Source organism: Boleophthalmus pectinirostris, unplaced genomic scaffold (assembly GCF_026225935.1).
Source record: "Boleophthalmus pectinirostris isolate CB_2022bp ecotype Guang Dong unplaced genomic scaffold, ASM2622593v1 HiC_scaffold_11, whole genome shotgun sequence".
Classification (NCBI taxonomy): domain Eukaryota; kingdom Metazoa; phylum Chordata; class Actinopteri; order Gobiiformes; family Gobiidae; genus Boleophthalmus; species Boleophthalmus pectinirostris.
In genome coordinates this window covers 1,509,144-1,532,502 of record NW_026570994.1, presented here as the reverse complement: position 1 = coordinate 1,532,502, position 23,359 = coordinate 1,509,144, and the positions used below count along the sequence as shown (strand labels likewise).

Sequence of the window (23,359 nt, the reverse complement as noted above, 5' to 3'; positions counted from 1 at the left end):
CATTTTCTTTGTGTTTTGGTCATTTTTAAGCAGCTTTTCTGTATTTTACCTAAACAAATAACAATTTATGTCTCTCTTTACTGTTGGCAGGGATCAGATTGGTCAAAAATAGAGACACCTGGGACATTTCTTGTATAAAACTGAGAAAAAACACTGGTTTTGGATAAATCTGCGGTAACAGTGGCCAAAATAGGGACGTCTGGTCACCCTGATATACTCACATGTATTACTGCTGCCATGACAAGTTTTCACATTTTTGTTTTGTGTAGATTCATTCAAGAGAATCCATTTCCACCCCAACAGATCTACAATCAAAAATACTGGTTAATAAACACAGAGTAAGGTATTCACAATAAAAACAGTTACTCACTCCATCAAGAATAGCTCTACTTCCACAGCTCATGGAGATCAAAATAAATATAAAAATACGGTAGTGTAAAAAGTATTCAATAGTTTCCGACAGCATGATAATGATGATAATGAACAGTTGGCTAATTAGCAAAACTAGACAGATGGCGAGCTACACCTAAAGGTCAAACATCACTTTTGTTAGCTATATCATTTCTTAATTGTTTTGAAAATGTTACGTTCCTTCATGTCAGAATTTATAATAACGAGAATTAACTTTAAATTCGTGGAGAAATAAGAAATCTGGAAGTGCAAGTCACCACAGGACAGCAAATTATTATAGCATATTTTTTTGCAACCGCTAGATGGCAGTATTTGTTTAGAGATCAGCGCGTATAACGTATAACATAATTTGCGAATTATTTATTTTATTTTATCTTATTTTATTTTTTTAGGGAATCATACTCCTAATTTAAACCATGTATCCATTCGCACTTTTTATTTAAGGTTACAGGAATTTAAATAAATTAAAGTTACAAATAACTATTTTCAAAATACTGGGACACACCATGGGGCACACCCGGGTTGGAATATTTGGTATAAATAAAATTGTCAAAAGAGCGTCTAACATTATGCGTTTTCATGTCAGTTATAATCTGTTACTGCATTTTAAAATGTATTATTATTCTTTTATTTCATTTATTTCTGTTTTTTTTTTTTTTTTTTTTTTTTTTTTTTTTTTCCCTTATTGGTCATTCGCAAACACGGATTTCTGTATTTTGCCTACACAATTGACAATGTATGCTTCTCCTCTGGGGGTCAGACAAAAATTGTGACAGTCCTGTTTTAGTCCTGTTTTAGACCTGACATAGTCTTGGTTAAGTCTTCAGTCCTGCTTTAGATCAAGCTGGTTAAAAATAGGGAAACCTGGGACATTTTTGTAAAAAAAAAAAACCGGGACAAATCACTGGTTTTGTATAAATCTACTGGGACAGGGGACACAGGGCTCAAAACGGGACGTCTGGTCACTCTAAATTATTGAGCTCGTCCAATGCGGAACGTTCATGCGGCTCCAGTGGTTCCTACCCGGAAGCGTATACTAAAAGCACAGTAAAAACATGGCAGCCAACATAGAGCAAATCTTTCAAGATTTTATTTTGAACAAAATCAAAGAAATTGAAGAACAAAAGGAGGAACACACGTAAGTCACGGCGCTGTTTTGGAGTAATCTATCGGGGTTTACGATGCCTCAATCAAACGCTCTGATAGTACTAATTACAACAAATAACGCTGGTATTAGGGATTAATGGAGCAGCATTGGTGGACTCCGAACCCTTGAGTTATGGAAAAAAAGGAAATGTTCTTTGTATCTCGTTAATAAATCGTCTGTGGCAGGTTAACAGCTCTTGTTATGACTTGTTTCTAAACTTTGATTATGTCGATTGCAAGCTGCGATGCAAAACCTGTTACCATGCAGTTTTAGGATGAATTTACCTCTCCTGGGGTTTAGGATCGCTGACAATTACAAATTAGTGTCTAGATTAAGGTGTCCAGACGTCCCTTTTTACCCAGGACAGTCCCAGTTTTGAGCCCTGTATCCTCTGTCCCAGCAGATCTATCCAAAACCAGTGATTTGACTCAGTTTTATACAAGAAATGTCCCTGGTGTCTCTATTTTGAACCAATCTGATCCCTGCCAACAGTAAAGAGAGACATATATTGTCATTTGGTTCGGTAAAATACAGAAAAGACTAAGAAAATGTGACTGTACTGACTCATGCTAGTCATGAATAGGCCAAGTGCAGAACAATTTTCCTTAACTAGTCACTCGTTTCACAATTGTATTATTACCAACCACCACAAACCGAGAGTGTGCGTTTTTTTATTTTGAAAATCTGGTCACCCTATTCTAGATGAGACAATGAATATTTACAAATCAGATTATGCAAGATTTTATATGAATGCACTTCATCTAACCTTGTGTTTTGTTGAGGGGCCACTACTGCGACTGCTGCGACTTAACTTTGTCACTGTTGTTGTTGTTTTTCTCTTGAACCAATTCTCTTGAAGTTCACTTTCACTACTACTGCTTTAATCTGTCAAAACTGTTGAAGTGCAATAGGAAATATGAATATGACAAAATAAACAATATAATGAACTCTTGAGCCTTCATAGATATTGTTAATTTCTCATTTAATCTCAGCAGAAGCTCCTCAGTTTCACACCGCAGAACCACGTTTGGACAGTCGGCCTTCTCATGTCAGTAAACTGTAAACTATGGAACTCACCAGCCCCTGAACTAAAGTGCATTAAGTTTTGCACCTCAAGGCTCAAGTCCTGGTTAAAATACTCAAATACTAAAATACTACTTTATGCCACTGACGCATAACAATAAAGCAGGATAATCCTGGTAAATAGTGTTTACATAGACTGTATCATTAAAAAGCCTGAGCTACAACAAACAAATAGCAGAACTACCTGATAATTTGCCATAGAAGTGACTTATTCAGCCCTCTACAGCTCAAATCTTTTTCAATTCAAATTTCAAAAATCTCCCCATTATTGCAAAGAACTTGTACATGTGATAAATCTTGAGTCCCAGAATGTGCAGTTGCAGCTTTTGTATATTAAATGATATGAGTGTAAACAGTAATTATAATGACAGGCCAAGGTTAAAAACAAACCAAAGTTGTGCCCATCTGTACTGTTGTGTGTGTGAATGTGGGAATGTCTGAAATGTGACACTGTGCTGTTTGTGCTTTTGAACTGTTTTGTGCAGGGAAATGCACAACCAGGAACAAGAGTTGAGAAATAGCACTAGATATATACTCTACTGTATATGTATCAGCTGCATGCTTTGCCTGTGACTGTGCATGACTACACTGTCCCTGTGAAATAAAGAAATAGCAATGAATAAGGAAAGGCAAGTTTATTTGTATAGCACAAATCGTACATAAATTCAAAGTGCAATAAGAAAGAGACATTAAATGAGAGAGAAGAGAGCAGAATGAAAAATGAAAAGCTTTCAGTCATATGCTGCTGAACAGAACTGTTTTGAGCCTGGATTTAAACAGAGTCGAAGTAGAGTCTGTCTCACATGTTCACGAAAACTGTTCCAGGTTTTAGCTGCATGAATCTGAAATGCTGACTCCCCGAGTTTAGTCCTGACTCTGGGCACCAGCAAGAGGCTGGGTTTAAACCAGAACTAAACCAGGACTACATCAGGACTAAACCATGACTACACCAGGAGGCCAGTTCCTGAGCTCCTCAGAGTGCAGATGGTTCATATGGCACTAACATGTTAGTGATATACTTTGGTGCTCGGCCATAGAGAGATTTGTGCAAGCAGAGCCACTTTAAAGTCTCTGAGCCATAGGGGCCAGTGCAGAGACCAGAGCACAGGACACATGTGCTTGTATTTCCAGGTTCATGTCAGGATCCGTGCTGCAGAGCTCTGGATGTTCTGCAGCGTCTCACAGTGAGCAGAGGCCGTTACAGAAATCTAACCTACTGGAGACAACACATGGATAAGAGTCTCCAAGTCTGCTTTAGACACTATACCTGTGATTTTTGCTGTTTTTAGATGGTAAAAGGCTGCAGATGTTATTGATTTGATGTGGTTGTTAAAATTCAAGTCTGAGTCCACCCCGAGATTTCTAGTCCGAGAGAGACTGGAGAGATGACTGCTGACACTGTCTCTTTGTTTCTGTGGGACAAACACTATGACTTCAGTCTTGTCTGAGTTTGGCTGGAGAAAGTTGTTTTTTCTCAAGCTTTCTTTTCTCCCAGATATAAATGCAGTGTTAGTTAGTTAGTTAATTTTTCTTCACTCAATTTACATAATCATTAATCACAGTTCCGGTACAATGATTTAACACAGAAATGATGCATAACACAAAAGTTATTCTACAGACCAAAGGGGTTTAGGCTGAAGTTTTAACACTTATTTTGCCAAACCCTATTACATTACATTACATTATACAAGACGACAGAACAATTTACAGAAAAAAACTCATCTTTTATGAGTGCAGGAAAGAATACATACTTCTTAAATAGTTTTTTTGTTTGATTGTTTTTTTTTTTTTGCAATACAGACACACAATCCAGTACACATCGATGGTCATATACACACACATACACGCACACACACTGATGCCTGACAGACACAAGTCTTCAACTTTAAAATGTATAGAACATTTTCATTTGCAATTATCTTTACGTAAAAAGGTAGTTTGTTGCTTTACTTGCAGTTGCTTGTGCTTTCTCTAAACGTGAACACATATTATAGTATTCCTTTATTTCTTCTCTCAGTGTTCCTGTTGCAGAGAACAGCCACACAGAGGCATGCCGAAAGACCAGCTCTCCTGAAAAACGCCCTCGCAGCCCCAGTCCGCAAAACAAAAAACATAAGAAGAAGAGCAAGAAACACAAGAGCAAGAAGAAGAAGAAGAAGAGCAAAGGGAGGGATAGAGACAGTAGTGATTCAGACGACAGCCGTGGTAAACATCACAGGTACGCTTAGAAATGGAGGGGGAAAACGGACCAAACCAAGTATACATTAAGACTAAAGTGGAATCAAACCAGAACCAAGACAAGTGTAACAATGTGTAACCTTTCTGGTGGTTGTTTCTTTTGTCACCTGCTTGTCTTTATGGGGGTACAGTATATCTGTGCCTGGAAAGGTCCACAGTCCAGCTTCAGTTCATTTATTCATTAACACATTTCTTATTCCAAAAAACTTAGAAAACATGCATTTTCACATTGAACGGGGTTGCCTCTCCTCAGATCTGACCTCATCTCCATGAAGACAACTAAGTTTAATGCCTTAGCGTGGAACATTTTAGGCTAAGCAATTACCATAGACACAAGCAGGTTGCAGATCCTCTAGCAAAGTTCTTAAGTGAATACTAGTACTAGATTGCAATTTAAATTTGACCACTTGTTTTGGGTAGTGAACTAACTTATTAACAAAAAGCAGGATGTTTTGTCCTTTACATTTCATGGTGCATTTGTTAAGCCATATTATCTAGACACTCTTGACTGTGATCACCATTGGGGCAGTTTTAGAATGATTAAAGGGCCACTAAACACCAAAATCACTTTTTCTACTGATCATCTGTGTAAATGGGTCTAAAATAGAAGAGTATCTATGTCCCTGGCCTTATTTTGGCAATTTCATGCATAGTTGTTAAAAATGGGACTTCTGGGTCAAAGTCGTGTCTGTATCGGCCTCTTTAGGATCAACTACAGCCAGAACATTTGAATTTTGGGGTTGGACTAACGATGCCGATGAGTCATATGCAGGTTATTACATGACGAGCGCAGACACTGGTGTCTACGGGCTGTGCCAGGTAGGGGTGGGGTTGGGCTCCCCACCTCACCCCTACCTTGCACAGCTGGTCCTGCAATGTCCTGCTGTGTCTGGAGAAAAGGGAAATGGCGTGATCCAAGAGCAAATGTCCGCTCTGTTTTAAAGTCTGGAGTGCATCGGTTTGCACCGTGATTGTCGTGGCTGTCAGTCAACTGTCAATCATCACTCCAGAGCCCGCCCCACACCCGCTCCTCCCAACCTGCCGGGCACCGATTTTTCAGATTTTGCTTAGGGGTGGAGTAAACTTTCGGGAGGGGGTTTAATGCCTCTTTAACATTGTTTTCTCGTCATATAATTTTATTGACGTACACTACTGGTCAAAAGTTTTAGAACATCACACTTTTTCCAGTTCTGTATTGTTTACTGTTGACCAAAACATATTCTAAACTTTTGATTGATGTGTGTGTCCACCTTTGGCAGATAGAACAGCTGAACACACTCGTGACTCGTTCTTTTGACAATAGAAATCAAATATTGTTGAGAAAGTTCTTCCCAAGTCTGTTGCAGAAGTTTCATAAATGTGTGGCACTTGTAGGTTGCTTCATTCTTCTGTCCAGTTCATCCCAAACCAGCTCCATGGGGTTTAAGTCTGGACACTGTGCTGCTGGACACTCCAGGTTTTCAAGCTTTACCATCTTGTTCTTTTTTCCTGAGGTGGTTTTGGCAGAGCTTGGACTTGTGTTTTGTTCTTTTATCATTTTCTTAACACCTGTTTGTTCAGTTCTTACCTTTGTACCATTTCAATCTCTTCATTGGACTTGCTGGAAGAATTAGGGTGTTCTAAAACCTTTGACCGGTAGTGTGGCTTAATTAATAACAAACATGAATGTTATTATTTCACCATGTCTTTAGAATGGAAGGTTTTCATTCATAACATAATTATTTGTTTTCTTAGATCAAAAGAAGAAAGGGAAAGTAAAGATAAAGGTGAGCATGTTCATATTTTAAGTCCACAGATGGTCCGCCTATGCAATATTTTAACTTCTACTACGACTACAGTATACTATCAGAATTTATGAAGCCATGTACTCAGTTGACATCGTGTTTGTGTATCTGGGTGCAGACAGTGATCGGACATCGAGCCGACATCGCCACAAGTCCCCAGATGAAGACAGGAGGAAGAAGAGGAGGAAGAGGAGTAAAGAGAAAGACAGTTCTGATTCAGACAGCGATGGGAGGGAGGCCAAGAGAGACAAGACTAACGGACCCAGTCACCAACCACAGCTGCCAGACATCATCCCCAAACAGGTACACCAGAAACAACTCAAATTACCTGCTGAAATTGTAGCATGAAATCTGTTAGTAGTTAATAGAAGTGTAATACCTCCTCTTTAATGAATTATTCTTCACTATTTTATAGGAAAGTTCAAGTAAGACGAACAGGAAACAAGAGTCCACACACAAGTCCTCCCGCTCCCGGACAAGATCAAGGTCTCGGTCTCATTCCCGATCCCAATCCCAGTCCCATTCCTCTGCACCTAAGAAAGAGTCGGACACCGGAGACCACAGGAAATCCAGAACAAGATCTAGGTACAAATATAACTTTATAATAAATCATTGTCACATATTTTTGCTGCATTTGGGCAACAAGTCAATAGAAACAGTATTTTACATTTATCAACCAAAAGTGTCATTGTCGTATTTATCTTTTCAACATGGATTTAAATGTTTTGATAGATCTGCCGAGAAAAAGCCCCCCTCTGCTGCTGACCCCCCTGACCCCGCGCCAACCTCCACCGCCGAGCCCGTGGGTGTTGAGGTACTCCCCAGCTCCACCGAGCACCAGCCCACAGAGGAGGGCCTGACCACGGTAGAGCCAAGCGCACAGCCAGCCTCCTCTGAGAAGGAAGAAGAAAAGACGGAAGATAAAACACAAGAGACACCAAAAAGCGAAGGTAAGAGATGTGACAAAATCTAAATGTGATGATACTGGGGGTATTCCATTAAAGTCGCTTAAAATGTCTAGGCTTATCCTGATATCCAGAGATCAAACCAGCTCCATCTCCAGTTTAAGCCTCAAGACAACTGAACTTTTCTTGTCATTCTGATCCGAGGAGCGAGAGGAAAGACATGACTCCCCCACCTCTCCTGTTTGCTCACTCTCCTCTCCCGGTCACTCCGCGGTTAGAAAAGAGGCTGACTGCAGAGTCTGGTTAATGCAGAGAACAAAGTTACCTGACCCTTAGTAGTCTTCAGCGTGTAGAGATTGTTCCGCTGTGCGTAGAAGTAAAGCTGTAATGAAAATTGTGCCGAGAAAATCTGTGCAGACGTGTTTGCAGTTTGAGAGGGAATGAGAGACGGGGGAAAGACAAGAGAGAGAGAGGGACAGACGTGATGAAGGAGCAAACAGCCACAACCCACTGAACACCAGCTCATCCTCTCTGTCCAAACCAGCGTCCCACGCTTAGGGGCATACGGCCGGTAAAAATCTCAAGCGACAGACAACTTTAGAAGTCACTTTTTAAACTATATGAGAGGGAGAGAGGTGTTCTAACACAGTGTGTCACTGCACATGCTTCTTACTACAGCAACTCAGCACCAACTCTGGTTAATCACTTTGGTGGACGGAAATGGAACTGAGGATTTGATGAGCTGGGATAGACCAAATGAGCCAGGATTTGGCTTTAACTCACTTTATAGAATATCCCCCCGTGTTCTTATTGCACCAATAAAGTAAACCCCAGAACTTAAAACTGACAATCCATTTTTAAATGAACCTATTTTTTGAAATGTACCTCTTTTTTTTAAATATTTGTTTGTTTTAGGCTATGGGCCTAAATGTGACTAATCATGCCATATACTACATATATATAAAAATATAATAATAAATAATATACTTAATAAATTGTAATTATAGACTTCCTATGGGGTCCAGTCAAGCAGTAACGGAGGGAAACAGGGGCAGATTTCTGACATTCAAATAGCTCTTATTCGGAAACTAGAGGAACTATTGAAATAAGTAAAGTATCAGAATGTAGGAAAGAGTTAACACTCTTGCCTCTTACTTTTTGAGTCATGAGATTTTTTATTAAGAAAGGTCATGGTAACGGAGGGAAAAGTAACGGAGGGAAAATTGTGCAAGCAAATAGAAGGTGCAGGATTTTATATCATTTGTCAGTTTTTTTCTTCTGAATACTTTAATATTACTTCAAAATGAAAGGAAACTATTTCTATAAAATATGTCAGTCCTTCCAAGCAAATTTGTATCATTTTAAATACTTTTTTTTTTTGAAAAATCATGTACCTTCATCAACAGTTCAAAGATGGAATAACACAAGATATGATGAAATACATCCATTTATTTACAGGATTTGCAGGTCTTTGAAATTTGGGAAATAATTTTTGTTCCATGTTTCATACATGGTCTGTTTAAAATGTATGGAACTTTAGAACCAAAAATGGTACAGAAAAAAGGTCAACAATTTCATAAACTAGAGTACATATGTATCTGTTGAATACATATTTATATCAGATGCATTAACTTGAATTTTTGGCCTTGCTGTTTACTTCTGCTTGACCAGGTCCTATGTCCTTTTTGCCACATTGTGATTTGTTATTTTCCTTATTATTAACAGTGTGCAGATAAGTCATATTCTGTGTGGGTTTTGAGAGGGAAAGTGGAGGAGGGCCCTGAGCACCACGACTGCTCCTTTAACATGAGGTGGATTCTGAGTGACCGTCTCTAAGCACCCACTGTGTATTTGAATATAGATAATGAATAAAAGTAACCAGAGAGAGGCAGGCAGGCCTGTTGTACTGCAGAATTGTGTGTAATTTGTAATAACAGTGTTATATTATTTTAGGTCAAAGTACATCTCAATCCACTACTGCCAAGTTGGTTACTGAGGACAAACCCAAACGTACATCGTCTAGTGCAGACTCCCCATCGAAACACCGGAAGAAAAGCAGCCGCTCGCCGCAAAAGAAGAAGGAGCACAAGACCTCCAGGAGAGCCCGGGGGTCCAGGAGCAGGTCCACCAGCAGGTCCGCCAGTCACAGGAGGCGCTCGAGAAGCAGGAGTCCACGCAGGAGGAGGTCACGGTCAAGGTCACTATGGACTTTTAACTTGGGACTGTTTAGCAACATTTGCAACGAGGCACAATCTATAAGCTAGTTAGTTCTTAGAATTAAATCAAGATTTAGATTCTGTCATCTCTAATCGTCAATGATCAGTTTGAGGTTTTGTGATCCAGAACTCCACATCCAGTCCTCTATGAGAAAAACAAAACTGTGGTTGGGGGTTCAGACTTTGGACCAAGAAATTTTACAATTTCCTGTGTTAAAAAAATCGTTCTTATATATATCTAAAATAATAATGCAAATAATTTATATAAAAAACTTTTAATCCATAGTGTCTTGAGTTTTTCAAGCTAATTTAGAAAAATCGATTCTGAATCATGAATCAAGAATCACTTCAAGAATTCAACCTTCTCACTTTTATTTGCGATGTGGTTGTGTGTGAAGGTCGAGAGGTCGGAGGTCACATCGTACCCGTAGCCGCTCCACGTCCAAAGATCGCCGGAAGAGGAACCCGTACAGCCAGAGGGACCGCTGGAGGAGGGAGCCCAGTCACTCCCCCGTACTCATCCTCCGGAAAAATCGATCCCCCGCAGGAAGAAAACACGGCAGCTCCAGCCCCCACCGCATCAGCGACCTTGGTCAGTCTAGTCCTACCGTATGGGAACTGAAAACAAACACATATCATGCTTTTTTGAACATATGTTCATTTTGTAACACAATAGTTTTAACACAATTTCATGAAGCAGGTCCATTGACTTCCTGTTCAAATTCACAAAATGGACAAGCAGCAGATTTTCATTGAATTAACTACAATACAAGACATGTGTTGTAGTCTGAGATTTTTTTTTTTTTTTTTTTTTTTTGAATAATCACACAGTGTAGCCGTGGGGTCTTAAAAGTCTTAAAAAGGTCTTAAATTTCATGTTCCCAAATTAAGGCCTTAAAAAGTAAAAATTTTGTTGTCCAAGTCTTATTTTTTTCACAAAGGTCTTAAATTCTATTAGCCTATTTTTTTGTTTACTCAACCAGGCTGTAGTGCAATGTTAAACAGAGGGAGGAAAAAACAACAACAACAACAACATGAATGAATGTTTAATTTGGAGTATGGGCAAACAATACTTAGTTTGTCTTGTTAGAATGTTATAAATGATTTTTTGGCCATTTGCAAACAATGCATCCTACTATGAATGAGTTTTAAATGAGATTCTATAATAATACTATTTATTGTTATTTAAAGCAGTGAGCAATGGTCACTATTAGAATTGGATCTGGTGTTTCTCTCCCGAATAATGGGTGCAATGTTGGTCTTAATTTTCAATTAAGTGGTCTTAAAAAGCTCTTAAAAAAGTCTTAAATTTGGGGTAGTCAAACCTGGGGATACCCTGTCACAAGTAAGTACAGAGCAGTGGGTGGATAGGGGGTAATTGAAAAGAGGAATTTTCTTAGCACTCAAGCTTCGAATACAGGACTACACAGGATTACGCAAACATGCAGGAATCAGTCCAAAAACAACTCTGAGTAAACTAATGGTGAAAAGAACACAGTTATGGTTAAAAGTACATTTTGCGTAATGTTTGTGTTCTTTTGTGTTTAGATAAGGAGCAGCTGTTGGAGATCGCCAAAGCAAACGCTGCAGCCATGTGTGTGAAAGCCGGCATGCCTGTCCCCTCCAGTCTGCGCTCAACAGCAGCTCCACTCAACCTGCCTATGGCCATGAACCCGGCGATGGCCAGTATGACCGCAGGTGAGGCCACCACTGTTACTCATGGGGTACTGAGATTATTATGTTTATGTTTATCAAGCACATCACAATCACATTAAACAAGCCAGACATAAAAACAAACAAGACACATTAGTTACATACAGATACAGCATTATTACATTTTGGTTGGAAACATACAATAATTTTAATTTACTTTTAAATTTGTTGATATTGGTTTCCTATTTTAAATCAGCTGGTAGCAGGTCCACAGTCTGACCCCTTTGACAGAGAAAGAGACTGAACCAGAATCTCACTAGTCCCACCACTAGTAGCATCTCTTCTCTTCATCTCTTCTCTCATCTCTTGTAGTATCTCTGTGTGTACACTTTATGGTCCTGGCAAATTCTGAATTCAGTGGTGTATCAGACACTTAAAAAAAAAAAGATGATTAAAATTGGTAAAAATATTCAATAGGTTATGTTTCTTTAAAATATCAAAGTGGTGCCAGTGTCTGTCAGTGGCTTTTTTTCAAGGACCTTAAGGGTCACTTTCTAAAATGAACAGAGAGGTTTCAGTTAGAGCTGCTCGATTATGGAAAAAATCATTATCACAACTATTTTGGTCAATATTGAAATCACGATTATTCAATTATCATTATTTTTTAGTTACACAATGCATTCAGCATTTCTCTCTCTCAAAAAAAAAACACTTTGTTATTGATAATTTAAGCAAAACTGAAGATAAATATAGGCGTGGAAAAACATAAATGTGTCCAGAATAAACTATATTCTGTTCTACAATCTCTGTATTTAAAAATTTATATTTAAAATATCCCAAAATAAACTTTGTTAAGCTTTAGTCATTTCAACTCAATTATATGAGTTTGGAGATCTTTTGACATAAAAATTGAAATCACAATCAAAATTCCGTGACTTGCACAGCCTTAGTTTGAGGTGATACAATAAGATCGATGAGAGAAGATCACTGCGTTCATGAATAGTTTTGAAGTCAGGAGCGTTACATCTTCACGTATAAAACGAAAGTAACTGAGACTAGTTTTAATCTTTTTCGTTAAGTAATTTGTGTGACTGAAAAATTTGACATTTTCATCCAGAATGAGGCCAAGATATTTAACTTCTTAACTTTGCCTGTTTGAATTTTCTCATTTTGAATAGTCACTTCAAAATCACAGTTTTTTTGTTTGTGTACACACTGAAGAACAAAGAGAAACTGTTTTTTCAAAGTCAAGTGAGACGTGCAATGAGACTCAGATGTTCGTTTTTGCAGATACATACAACACAGTATCATCAACATACATTTCAACTTTAACTGTAGGACAGCATTAGAACAAAGTCATTCTATTATATATTAAAAGTATGTAGGTGTTCTTGCTTTCTTTGGAATGTTAACATTGAGATGCTGCCAAGAAGCCAGGTCAGCTATGTGGAGAGGCAAAAACTCTCAGACATAATGTTTTAAGGTATTTTTGGCAATAAATGCAACTGTAATTGAAAAATGCAAGATATAGAAGTTTTAATGCCATCAATTTCCATGGAGACAAGCAGATGTAAAGTTCCATTGTGTACCTTTTAATATCTAATAATAACATTACATTCTGTTTTATTTGTGAAATATATGGCACAAGCATCATATCATTTTACATGTATGAAATATTTATCAACTATTAGTTTAGTTTAGTTAAAGTTTAATCTTTACTTGTCAGGGCCTGTGTACTAACTCATTAATCTTACCCAAAAAAAAGAACAGTACCAGATTTTGCTACTGCTGCTTCCCGTCTGCAGCTCCCTGGGCCGGTGAACACATTCAAAATACACATTACATTACACAAGACTATCATCATTCATTTTAGCATCATTACACAATTGTTTTCCTACAAATACCTGTTCTTTTGAGTGATTTATAAAATAAATGTGTGAACTTCAATGAAAAAGGATATGTCCAGTCATAACTTTCTCTCAATAATTCCCAAATCTCCACAAAGAACTCTACTTCTCTTCTAACTTTACCCTGTCCTGTCTCACTTTCAGCCTCCATGACCGCAGCCCTGTCCAACATCAGCTCCCTCCTGCCCTCCCTGAGCAGTAAACCCTCGTCTGGCTCCGGCGCGCTCAGCTCTGCCCTGGAGGAGGTCAAGAAGAGCGTACAGAAGCAGGCTAACATCATTAGCATCAAAGAGTTCACCGAGGTAAAGACCAGATCATTGCAGAATTAATCTGCTCTTACTAAAAATGTGTCTGTTAAACATGTATTAAATGTGTGTGCAGAAATGTAAGATGATCGTGGACAGTAAAGGCGAGCTTCCGGTGGCGGCTCCTCACGTCTCAGATGAAGAGGATGAAGGGAAACCATTTGGAGCAGCAGCGGTTAAAGAGCAGAAGGCTATCCGCTTTAGTATTACTGTAAGAACAAATCCACACACTGCACAGGGCATTATTAGTCTGATAACTTCAATTACCGTATTTTGTGCAGTGTAGGGCGCTCTGGATGATAAGGCACTGTCATTGAATGGTCTATTTTCAAACTTTTTTCACATATAAACCACACCGGACTATAAGGCGCATTAAACCAAACACAACAGTTGGATAAGTCAGTCAAACTTTATTTAACACGTTCACAATAACTCTCAACTTTGTTCAATTGTAACGTGTAAAAAAAAAAATACTGTCTGAGATGCTAAATTGTTAGAGTATTCACAATAAGTCATAATAGTTGAAACAGCTGGGTGATTCCGGTGTCCACACGTCCACATCCCTCTCGTCATTATCCGAGTCAGTGTGGTTATTGTTCCCTGGCAGTTCAGTGATGATTCTGGTCTTGGTGAAAGCTCGGACCACAGTTGATACTGATCCTTAGCCCGGGCGTCCACGATCCGTTGGCAGATCGTGGCGTTAAGTGGCTCGGCGCTGTCTCTCTGTCTTGGTGAATGTGTATTCTCCTTCTCTCATCCACTGCTCCCACGCAGCTCACACTTTCACTTTAGAACAGTCTTGAGTTTAAAGTGGGCGTTGTAAGTGTGTCTCTTGACTGGTGCATTTTGATATTAAAAGGAATCAGTATGTTTTACTCCTGATGCTCCTGACTACGGGAGCCATAATGCTGCAAGTGGAGCGGCTTTGTAGTTTACTAAAGTTGTACTAAGACACTCCAATAAATTCATATATAAGGCGCTCTGGATTATAAGGCGCGCACTCATTTTTTTTATGAAATTAAAGGCTTTTAAGTGTACCCTTTAGTGCGGAAAATACGGTACCTGTTATCAACTTTTAGTTCAGTTTAGTTCAGTTTACTCTTCACTTGTCAGGGACCATGTACAAATTCATTATCTTACACATTACATTACATTACCAGACTAACTTAGCTCATCATTAAAGGTGCATAACTTTTCTGGAATGTTTCACAGTATGGCATTAAACCTTTCTATCATCACGAAACCAAACCAGACCAAGTTACAGGTCAGATCTGTGGAGAGGTGACCCCACTCACAGTCAGAATCCCTGTTTCTTTAGGTATTTTTGAGCTCTAAAACCAATGTAAACTAGGGCTATTTAATGTCACACTGTGGAAAATTTCAGACAGAGCTATTACATATCTATAGAAACGAGCAGGTGGTGGACCCTTACAGTGCACCTTTAGCAGTAAAATACAATACACAATGGCAAATACATTATAGTTGCACAAATGTAAAGACTTGGACTGTGAATATATTCGTAATAAACAAAACCATATTTGAAGTTAACTAGAACCAGCGCCATTATCAGTTTCAACGCACATCCATATTATTATTTCATAAAGTATAGTTGAGATTTTTTAATGAAATGGACTATAGCACAATCTTATTTTATACAGTTAACAGAATTAAATTTCTCCTTTGCTTTGGATCCTACCTGAACAACACAAGCACTTATACATTTGCATCACTTTGACATACAATGTTTTTATATGCATTTCTGTAGTTTACTGCTGAAATGAACCTTTTTAAACTATAAGACACACAATAAAAGAAACCACAATTCCAAGTTTATTTTGTATTATTATAACATAAAAAAAAAATATTTTGTAAAGTAATGTTAAATGTATTCCTTCTTGTCCAGAACATGGGTGTCCGTCCAACTGTCAGGAGCGACGCAGGCATCGCCAAAGAGTTCCCCGTGTCCTCTGGGTCCCAACATCGAAAAAAGGTTTGTCAAGTAGCTTCTCATAATACTTTGTGTATGATCATTCTTTTGATGTTATTTGTTTGTACGTGTGTGCAGGAGGGCGAGGGGCAGGGCGCGTACGGAGAATGGGTCCCAGTTGAAAAGACCAATGAGAAAGCAGCATCCAATCCCAAGAAGAGCTCCTCGACGTCGGGCAAGTCATCAGCAGAGACTGGGTCTGGAGCAGAACCAGAGCCAACTGTGGAACATGACAGTGTGTTCCCAGAGCCCCCACTACAGGTAAGACCCCACACTACAAGTGACTTGAAAGTGTGTAATATTTACAAAAATGAAAGGTGTATTATGTAACTTTTCTGGTGGAGGGTTTGTAAAAGTCATATTCTAAAAGGTTTATTGTCAATTCTTCATACAAAACATTGAAATTGTATTTCTCACTTCCAAGCGTGTAAATCAATTAATAATAAATGGAATAAATGTGTGGGCCCACACAGTGATGCAGCTGGAAAGGATGCTCTCAGTGGTTCCTCTGTAGAAAGTGCTCATGATGGTGGTGAGGCACTTGCCCATTTCAGTTTCCACAGGAAGTAGAGCTGCTGCTGGGCTTTCTTCACCAATGGTGCAGTGTTGATCCAGGAGAGGTCCTCACTGATGTGCACCCCTGGGTGTTGGTGTGGCCTCTCTGGAAGTCTTGTTGACGTTCAGCTGGAGGTTGTTGTCTCTGCACCATGTGGTCAGAAGGTCAACCTCTTTCCTGTAGTGATAGTAGTACAGATGTAGTGTAGGGTTTGTCACCTGCTTATCTCCATGGAGTTGTCATTGCTTTGCCTATAGAATTCTCCACAGTATAGCATTAAAGATATCAATTTCCATAGAGACAAGCAGGTTTCATCAACACAAAAATGCATGTTTTACGAGGTATTTTGAGCAATATGATGTAGAATTGAAAAAATTTAAAATAGATCATTTTCCTCCCTTATTGTGGAACGTTGCAGGTTAAGCAATAATTTTCACATTTCTGTAGAGACAAGCAGGTAGTGGATCCTCCCCCAGAAAAGTTATATAGTGCCCCTTTAATATGGGGTTCAAGAACTGCAACAAATGTGAAGGGAGATTTTACCACAAAAAAAAGCAATATTACAGATTCCACTGCAATTTTCTTTCTTTCTTCTTTCTTCTCAGCTCCTTTTGTAGTGTTATAATATTTTTACACACAAACACTGCACATGCTACAATAATTTCATCTGTTTGCTATTTCTGTTAAATCCCCACCACTAATTTGACATTTTATTTTGCAGCCTGTCGATATCTCCCAAGCTGTGAGTGAAAGAATCAAAGCTCAAAGACGATTGGCTGAGAATCCCTATGACGTCAGCGCCCTGTGTATGCTGAGCAGGGCACAGGAGCAGGTGCAAATATACTCCAACTCTAGTCTGAAAAAAAAACAAATACAATTACAATATTACAATAGTCATTTACAATTTTCTGTTTTGATTCAGGTGGATGCGTGGGCCCAGTCCAACACGGTCCCCGGGCTCTTCACTGGTTCTACAGGAGCTCAGGTCCTCAGCTCAGAAGAACTCTCCTCCAATGGACCTCAGGCCTGGCTCAAGAAGGTTAGGAACGGGAGCCGCTCTTGTAGAAGAACTTATAATGATGTTTAAGTGGTTTAAGAGTTTTAGATCTCAGAAACTCTTAAAAAATGACCCAAACTTTTGTTCTCTTTGCCATAGGACCAGTTCCTTAAAGCAGCTCCAGTTTCAGGGGGTGTGGGGGAGTTCCTCATGAGGAAGATGGGTTGGAGAACAGGAGAGGGTCTGGGGAGGAACCGGGAGGGCACAGTGGAACCAATTATCATCGACTTCAAGGTGGACCGCAAAGGTACACACACACACACAGCGCTGCCACCACTCACTCCAGTGTTAATTAGAGTGGAGGAGCTTGCTGGCATTAATCACCACACTGACAGAAATGTGTTAGAATGAAGTGTGTAAGTCTGTTGTGTCTGTGTGGTTTTAGGGTTAGTGGCTGAAGGGGAGAAGCCACAGAAACAGACTGGAGGACTGGTCGTCACCAAGGACCTCATGGGTAAGTTCTGTGTACAGTTTTCTCCAGAGAGATCCTCTTGTCTTTATCATTTAGTGCAAAGGCTCGTTCACACTTGATCTTGATGTTGTCCTGGTCTAGTTTCAGGTGTAGGTTGAAATTCAGTTCAGCTGGTGTCTGTATTATAACAAAACTTCTTACTTGGGTAGTTGGGTCTCATAATGTTTTTTTTTTTTTTTTTTTCAAACTTTGTTTATTGAACATTTGAGGGTTTCCTGCGGTCATGGAAATTGAAAATGTAATTTTTCAGACCTGGAAAAGTCATGGAATTTTAGTATCTCTTTCACGCAACTCCAGCGTTCTGTTAAGTTTTCATGAGACTATTCTGATTACCGTATTTTCCGGGCTATTAGATGCGCTCTTAAGCCTCTAACCCCATCAAAAAACGACAGCGCCCCACAATCCAGAGCGCCCTATACACGAATCCACTCAGGTGTCCCAGCACGACTTCAGTAAACTACAAAGACACACCACCCACAGAACACACAAACACACACGGAGCAGACAGCGACCGCACAGCGAAAAACACCCACAGACACACTCATCACTCCACGCCGACGAGGAACGGAACGGAGGAACGAACCAAAAAAGCGAGTGCAATGTGCCACTTCTAGACACAACTGAACAACTGAGTCACTGCGAACACGTCCGACAATCCGTTGGTCCCAGACAGCACCCTCCCTACACGCCACAACTGAACAAAGCCCAGAGTCACCGTGAACGCCACAAACAAACAAAACCACTCACCCATCACACTGTTGTGTTTCCTTTAAAGTCCAGTGCGGTTTATTTGTGAAAAAGTTTGAAGATAGACCATTTAATGACGTGCGTCTTATAATCCAGAGCGCCCTATAGTGCGGAAAATACGGTATTTCTGAACGTCTGCGCCTTTTGTTTAAAAGAGATGACAATAAATGCACTGACAGTATTTTGAATGTTCAAGAACTATAATCCCAAACCATAAGGTGAGTGGAAAGAGTTCACATTTCATATTTAGCCCTAAAAGTCTGAAAAAGTGATGAAAGAGTCATGGAAAAGTTTGGAAATTTTGTCAGTGAAAAAGAGTGAAAACCCTGACATTTTTAACATTAACAAACAAACAGAGTGCAGTGTTGAATAGTATTATTACACAGTAATATCACAGTAATACAGGAGGATATGTCTGAACGTCACCACCCCACCTCACCCCCATCCACTGGCCAAACAATCTAAAATAAAAAATAAACAAATCAATTTAAAAAAAAAAGTCAATTAAACATGATAATGATAATGAAGTAAATAAAATTGATAGTAGTGAATTGATAGTAGTAACAGTAGTAGTAGATACATTTAATAAATATACAATGTAATAATTAATTTAAAAATAAATCAATTAATTTAAAATAGTAGTAAAGTAGGAAGTAGGGATGCGAAAGGAGGAAAGAAACCCAAAGAGATGAAAGTGAAAGAGGGGAAAAAAGAGGGGAAGAAATGATTATTTCCTGTATTTTAATCATTCTCCAGACTCTGAGGAAGGGTTAAAGAGTCAGTGTGACGTAAAAAGGCGTCAGAGGGAGCGTGGAATCATTTAACAGAGCCTCTGAGTGAGAACCTCAGTTTTTCAAGCTTAAGATTGTAAAACACAAAGTCTCATAATGTTTTTAACTTTTAATGTAGTTTTATTAGCAAAATGGGCTCCTCTTGTAATGTGTTAGCACTCTGAAGGGGGAGTGACTTAGCACACTTATAGTGCTAAGAATGTTGATATGTTGTTTTTGGAGAATACAGCACTTTGAAAACAATAAAAAGTAACACAACAAAATCAAGTATACTTTTATTCCCTGCTCTGGTATTTGTTGATAGAGAGAGTATTACTAATTCAAAATAGAATGTTTAGAATGATTTGTTCATTTTTTCATGCATGTTTATATTAATGCTGAACTGCTGTGTTTGATCCAGGGAAGCACCCGGTGTCCGCTCTGATTGAACTGTGCACAAAGAGGAAGATTGTGCAGCCGGACTTTGTCATGGTTCACCACAGTGGCCCCGACCACCGCAAGAACTTCCTCTTCAAGGTCCATATGTTTTCTTCAGCAACATTTTTATAGTTTTAGTGACAAAAAACACTTATAACAATTGGATGTGGGTTTGACATAAATTGTTCATATTGTCTAATAAATTGGGATGTTATTCTGTGGTGCAGGTGACGGTGGGTGGAGTGGACTACCAGCCTCAGACGGCCAGTCCCAATAAGAAACACGCAAAGGCCATGGCTGCTACAGTGGCGCTGCAGGCTCTGGGAGAGGTATGGCACAATACATACAGGATGGACTATTGTGATTCTTTGTCATATGTTTTCAATGGGTTGACTTTAAAACTGAGCTGGTCAGAAACCACAGGTGAAATTAGCTGTTGTCAGATTGCAGATTTGTTGACCTGGTTCATGGTTCATATCTCTGTAATTACTGGTCTGTCTTCATGAAAGAAAAGCTGGCACAAAGTTCACCGTCTTCTCCATCAGTATAAATCGGGGGCCTCCGGCCTTTTTCCTCTGGTGAGCTACGTTTACCAAAAGAAAAATGCCAAAGAGCTACTTATAGCAGTTACAAGAAATTTAGTATATATAAGACCCACCGATAGGGCTGGTATCATTAAGAAGTTGACAATGATGACAAATATGATTTATACCTCGATACATAGGCCACGATACAATACATATCAATACAGTGCACTTTCAATTCTATACAATATTTTTCAAAATTGATTGGATACTGTTCAATAAAAAATAAAGGCTAAATCATATCTGTGCTACTAAAAGTCTTTGTTAAAGCACTTCTTATGCAAAGTTCATATGAAACACAAACATTTTAATCATCAAAACAGTAAAAATGACAAATGTGTTGCATAAACGAGTTTCCTTCCTCTGAACAAGCAACAAAACTGTAGCTCTAGCAAAATAATTTAGTAAAATACACCAAAAAATTGACTGCTGTATCGATATATTGATACAGCAGTCCACAATATCGATACTGTATCATCACATTAAATAATATAATATAATGATATTTTGATGGGGAACAGGTAGATGCCTATAAAATATAAACCTTTATCCATTTATAAGTGCACAAAACTGGGCATTGATTTACAATTAAAAATAGAATAATCAAATTTGACTTATTCAGCCCAAGATGTATAATTCAGAAATCCCTTTGAGAGCTACTTGGAAGTGATAGCTTCTGAGTTACAGGTTGGAGACCCCTGGTGTAAATAAACAAAAATGAAATCATTTTTTCACAGTAACTTCACAATGTGATTGCTGTTTATTTTTCCAAAGTTATGGACAGAAAAAAAAGTCCATATAAACATATGCCATTCCATATGTACATAGGTATTCATGGGTTTCAAGTTGTTCAAAATATTAAAATTGTCAGTCACCATAGCCACAGTTCCAATTCCCATAGATAATCACAGGTTTCATCTTATGCAAAACTTTCGATGCCTTTTCCCATTCGAAAGATATTATAATCTGTTGAAGTTGTTAATCACCACGGTAACAGTCTTAAAGTTGGTGTTCTCTGATATATTGTATGTTTCAGGTCCCTGCGGACGGCCCTGGTCTATACACTGGCCCTGTGTTTACGGCTGCCTCCACCGGACCATTGTTTTCTACGTGATCGGCAAGCACACGTCACCACGCGGACTGCATTTCAAAACGTTTAACACTTGAAGATTTAATACGACTATGAAAGGGAGCAGATGTCCACTTTGCTTTTTCATAAACAATATTTCAAACGTAGAAAACTGTGCAAGGACTGCGCAAAGGGCATCAAAATCTCTCCCAACCCGTGTTTTTTTGTACATGAAGACATTGTATCATATGGAGTAGATTTCTGTAATGTTTTTTGATCTAATTTTGTTTTAAAGTGATGTAAATAGTTGTCTTTTAGTCCTCCATGGTTCTGTTCATTATGTTCCCAATGTGGCCGAACTCATTCAAAAGCTCTGATCTGTATAGAGCAAACATAAATAAAGAGTATATTTATATTATCTAAGTATTTCAATAATGTTTCCTGTCTTTAAATATCTAATTTAAACTAAACCAATTGTATTACTACCAAAAGGGCGACAAAAATACTGTGGTCCTAAAGTAGAGCCTTGTGGTACTCCGCTGGGTGCCAGGTGCTAAGAGGGATCAAATAAAGTTTCATTAAATAAACTTCATGTGAAATGTACACCTGGAGAAGTACAGTAAGCTCATTTAAGGACCTTGAAAGTTTGTGGTTCAATCCCCGCATCCCTCGGTTTATACTGCCTATGTGTCTTTGGGCAAGATGACATGCAAACCTTGCCTTTAGCGCAGTGGTTCTCAAACATTTTCATCGCGACCATTGGTATGCGCAAACCTGAAACACAAAAAATATGCTGCCTGCAAAATGATAAAGTAGCATTAATATCTAATCTCTGATTAAATTTTTCATAGGCCTACATAAATTCATTTGAAAATAGGCTTTTTACCACTGAATTTTAAGTGTGTTTGGCCTTGATTAAGACTATTGCATATATTTTGAATTTTTTGTTTGTCCAGACTCCCAGGTTGAGAACCACTGTGGAACTGAATGATTGTGTGAGTGTGAATGGGTGAATAGTTTCTTTCTATGAAGTACTCTGAATGTTCTGTACATTTACAGAGATACATGACTTAAACGGACACTTTCCATAGCAGCATTCAGGTGCATCCTTTGGAGTCTGCTGACATATTAAAATTATATTGAACCTTAAATGATGTGTCGGTGTCTGTTTTTTAGAACTGATTCATATTACTGTTTTTATGGAGGTTTTTATGGAGGTTTTGCTGGTCTCTGCCATTCAAAGAGATATTTAATTACAAAGTATGTTGGAAATGCTGTTTTGTATCTCAGTTACCTAAATACAACATATGAATCAAAATGCAATGGTCCCAAAACTGACCCTTGTGGGACATTCCAGTTTTTCATTGCAATTCAAGTTGTGCAAGTCCAATGAAGAGCTTGAAATGGTACAAAGGTAAGAACTGAACAGACAGAGGTTTAAAAAAAAGATAAAAGAATAAAACACAAGTCCAAGCTTTGCCGAAACCACCTCAGGAAAAAAGAACAAGACGACAAAACTTGAAAACCTGGGGTATCCAGCATCACAGTGTCCAGACTTAAACCCCATGGAGCTGGTTTGGGATGAATTGGACAGGAGTGAAGCAACCGACAAGTGCCACACATTTATGGAAACTTCTGCAACAGACTTGGGAAGAACTTTCTGAACAATATTTGACTGTCTACTGGATATTTGGTGGCAACATTTATGAATCAACAGTTTCAACAGGATGAGGTCCGAAACATACTGTGGGGCCAGTCCATTCGAAGCTTTAAAACAAACAATAAAATCATAAAATAAATTCTAAAATTAACAGGAAGCCAGTGCAAAGATGCGAGGATTGGGGTGATGTGCTCTCTCCTTTTTGTTCCTGTTAAAAGTCGCGCTGCAGAGTTTTGGACTAACTGTAGTCGGTAAAGTGCGTTTTGCGAAATGCCAGAATAAAGTGCATTACAGTAGCCCAGGTGTGATGAAATTAAAGCCTGCATAACTTGTTCAAATAGTTTAAAAGATAAAAAAAAGCCGCAAATGA

The 23,359-nt window shown here is 38.7% G+C and overlaps 1 protein-coding gene across 1 annotated transcript; it reads left to right on the top strand.

Moving 5' to 3' along the window:
- The first annotated feature begins 1,394 nt into the window (after positions 1-1,394).
- LOC110175583 (protein SON) lies at positions 1,395-22,480 on the top strand. The gene is made up of 20 exons (XM_020941781.2): positions 1,395-1,549; positions 4,659-4,859; positions 6,614-6,645; positions 6,782-6,966; positions 7,079-7,248; positions 7,396-7,613; positions 9,522-9,765; positions 10,183-10,376; positions 11,333-11,482; positions 13,489-13,646; positions 13,726-13,860; positions 15,553-15,639; positions 15,715-15,897; positions 16,914-17,024; positions 17,115-17,231; positions 17,349-17,496; positions 17,635-17,703; positions 19,660-19,775; positions 19,904-20,005; positions 21,297-22,480. Exons 1-20 carry the CDS (start codon positions 1,467-1,469, stop codon positions 21,372-21,374), a joined length of 2,781 nt encoding a protein of 926 aa, XP_020797440.2. The 5' UTR covers positions 1,395-1,466; the 3' UTR covers positions 21,375-22,480.
- Positions 22,481-23,359: the final 879 nt, after the last annotated feature.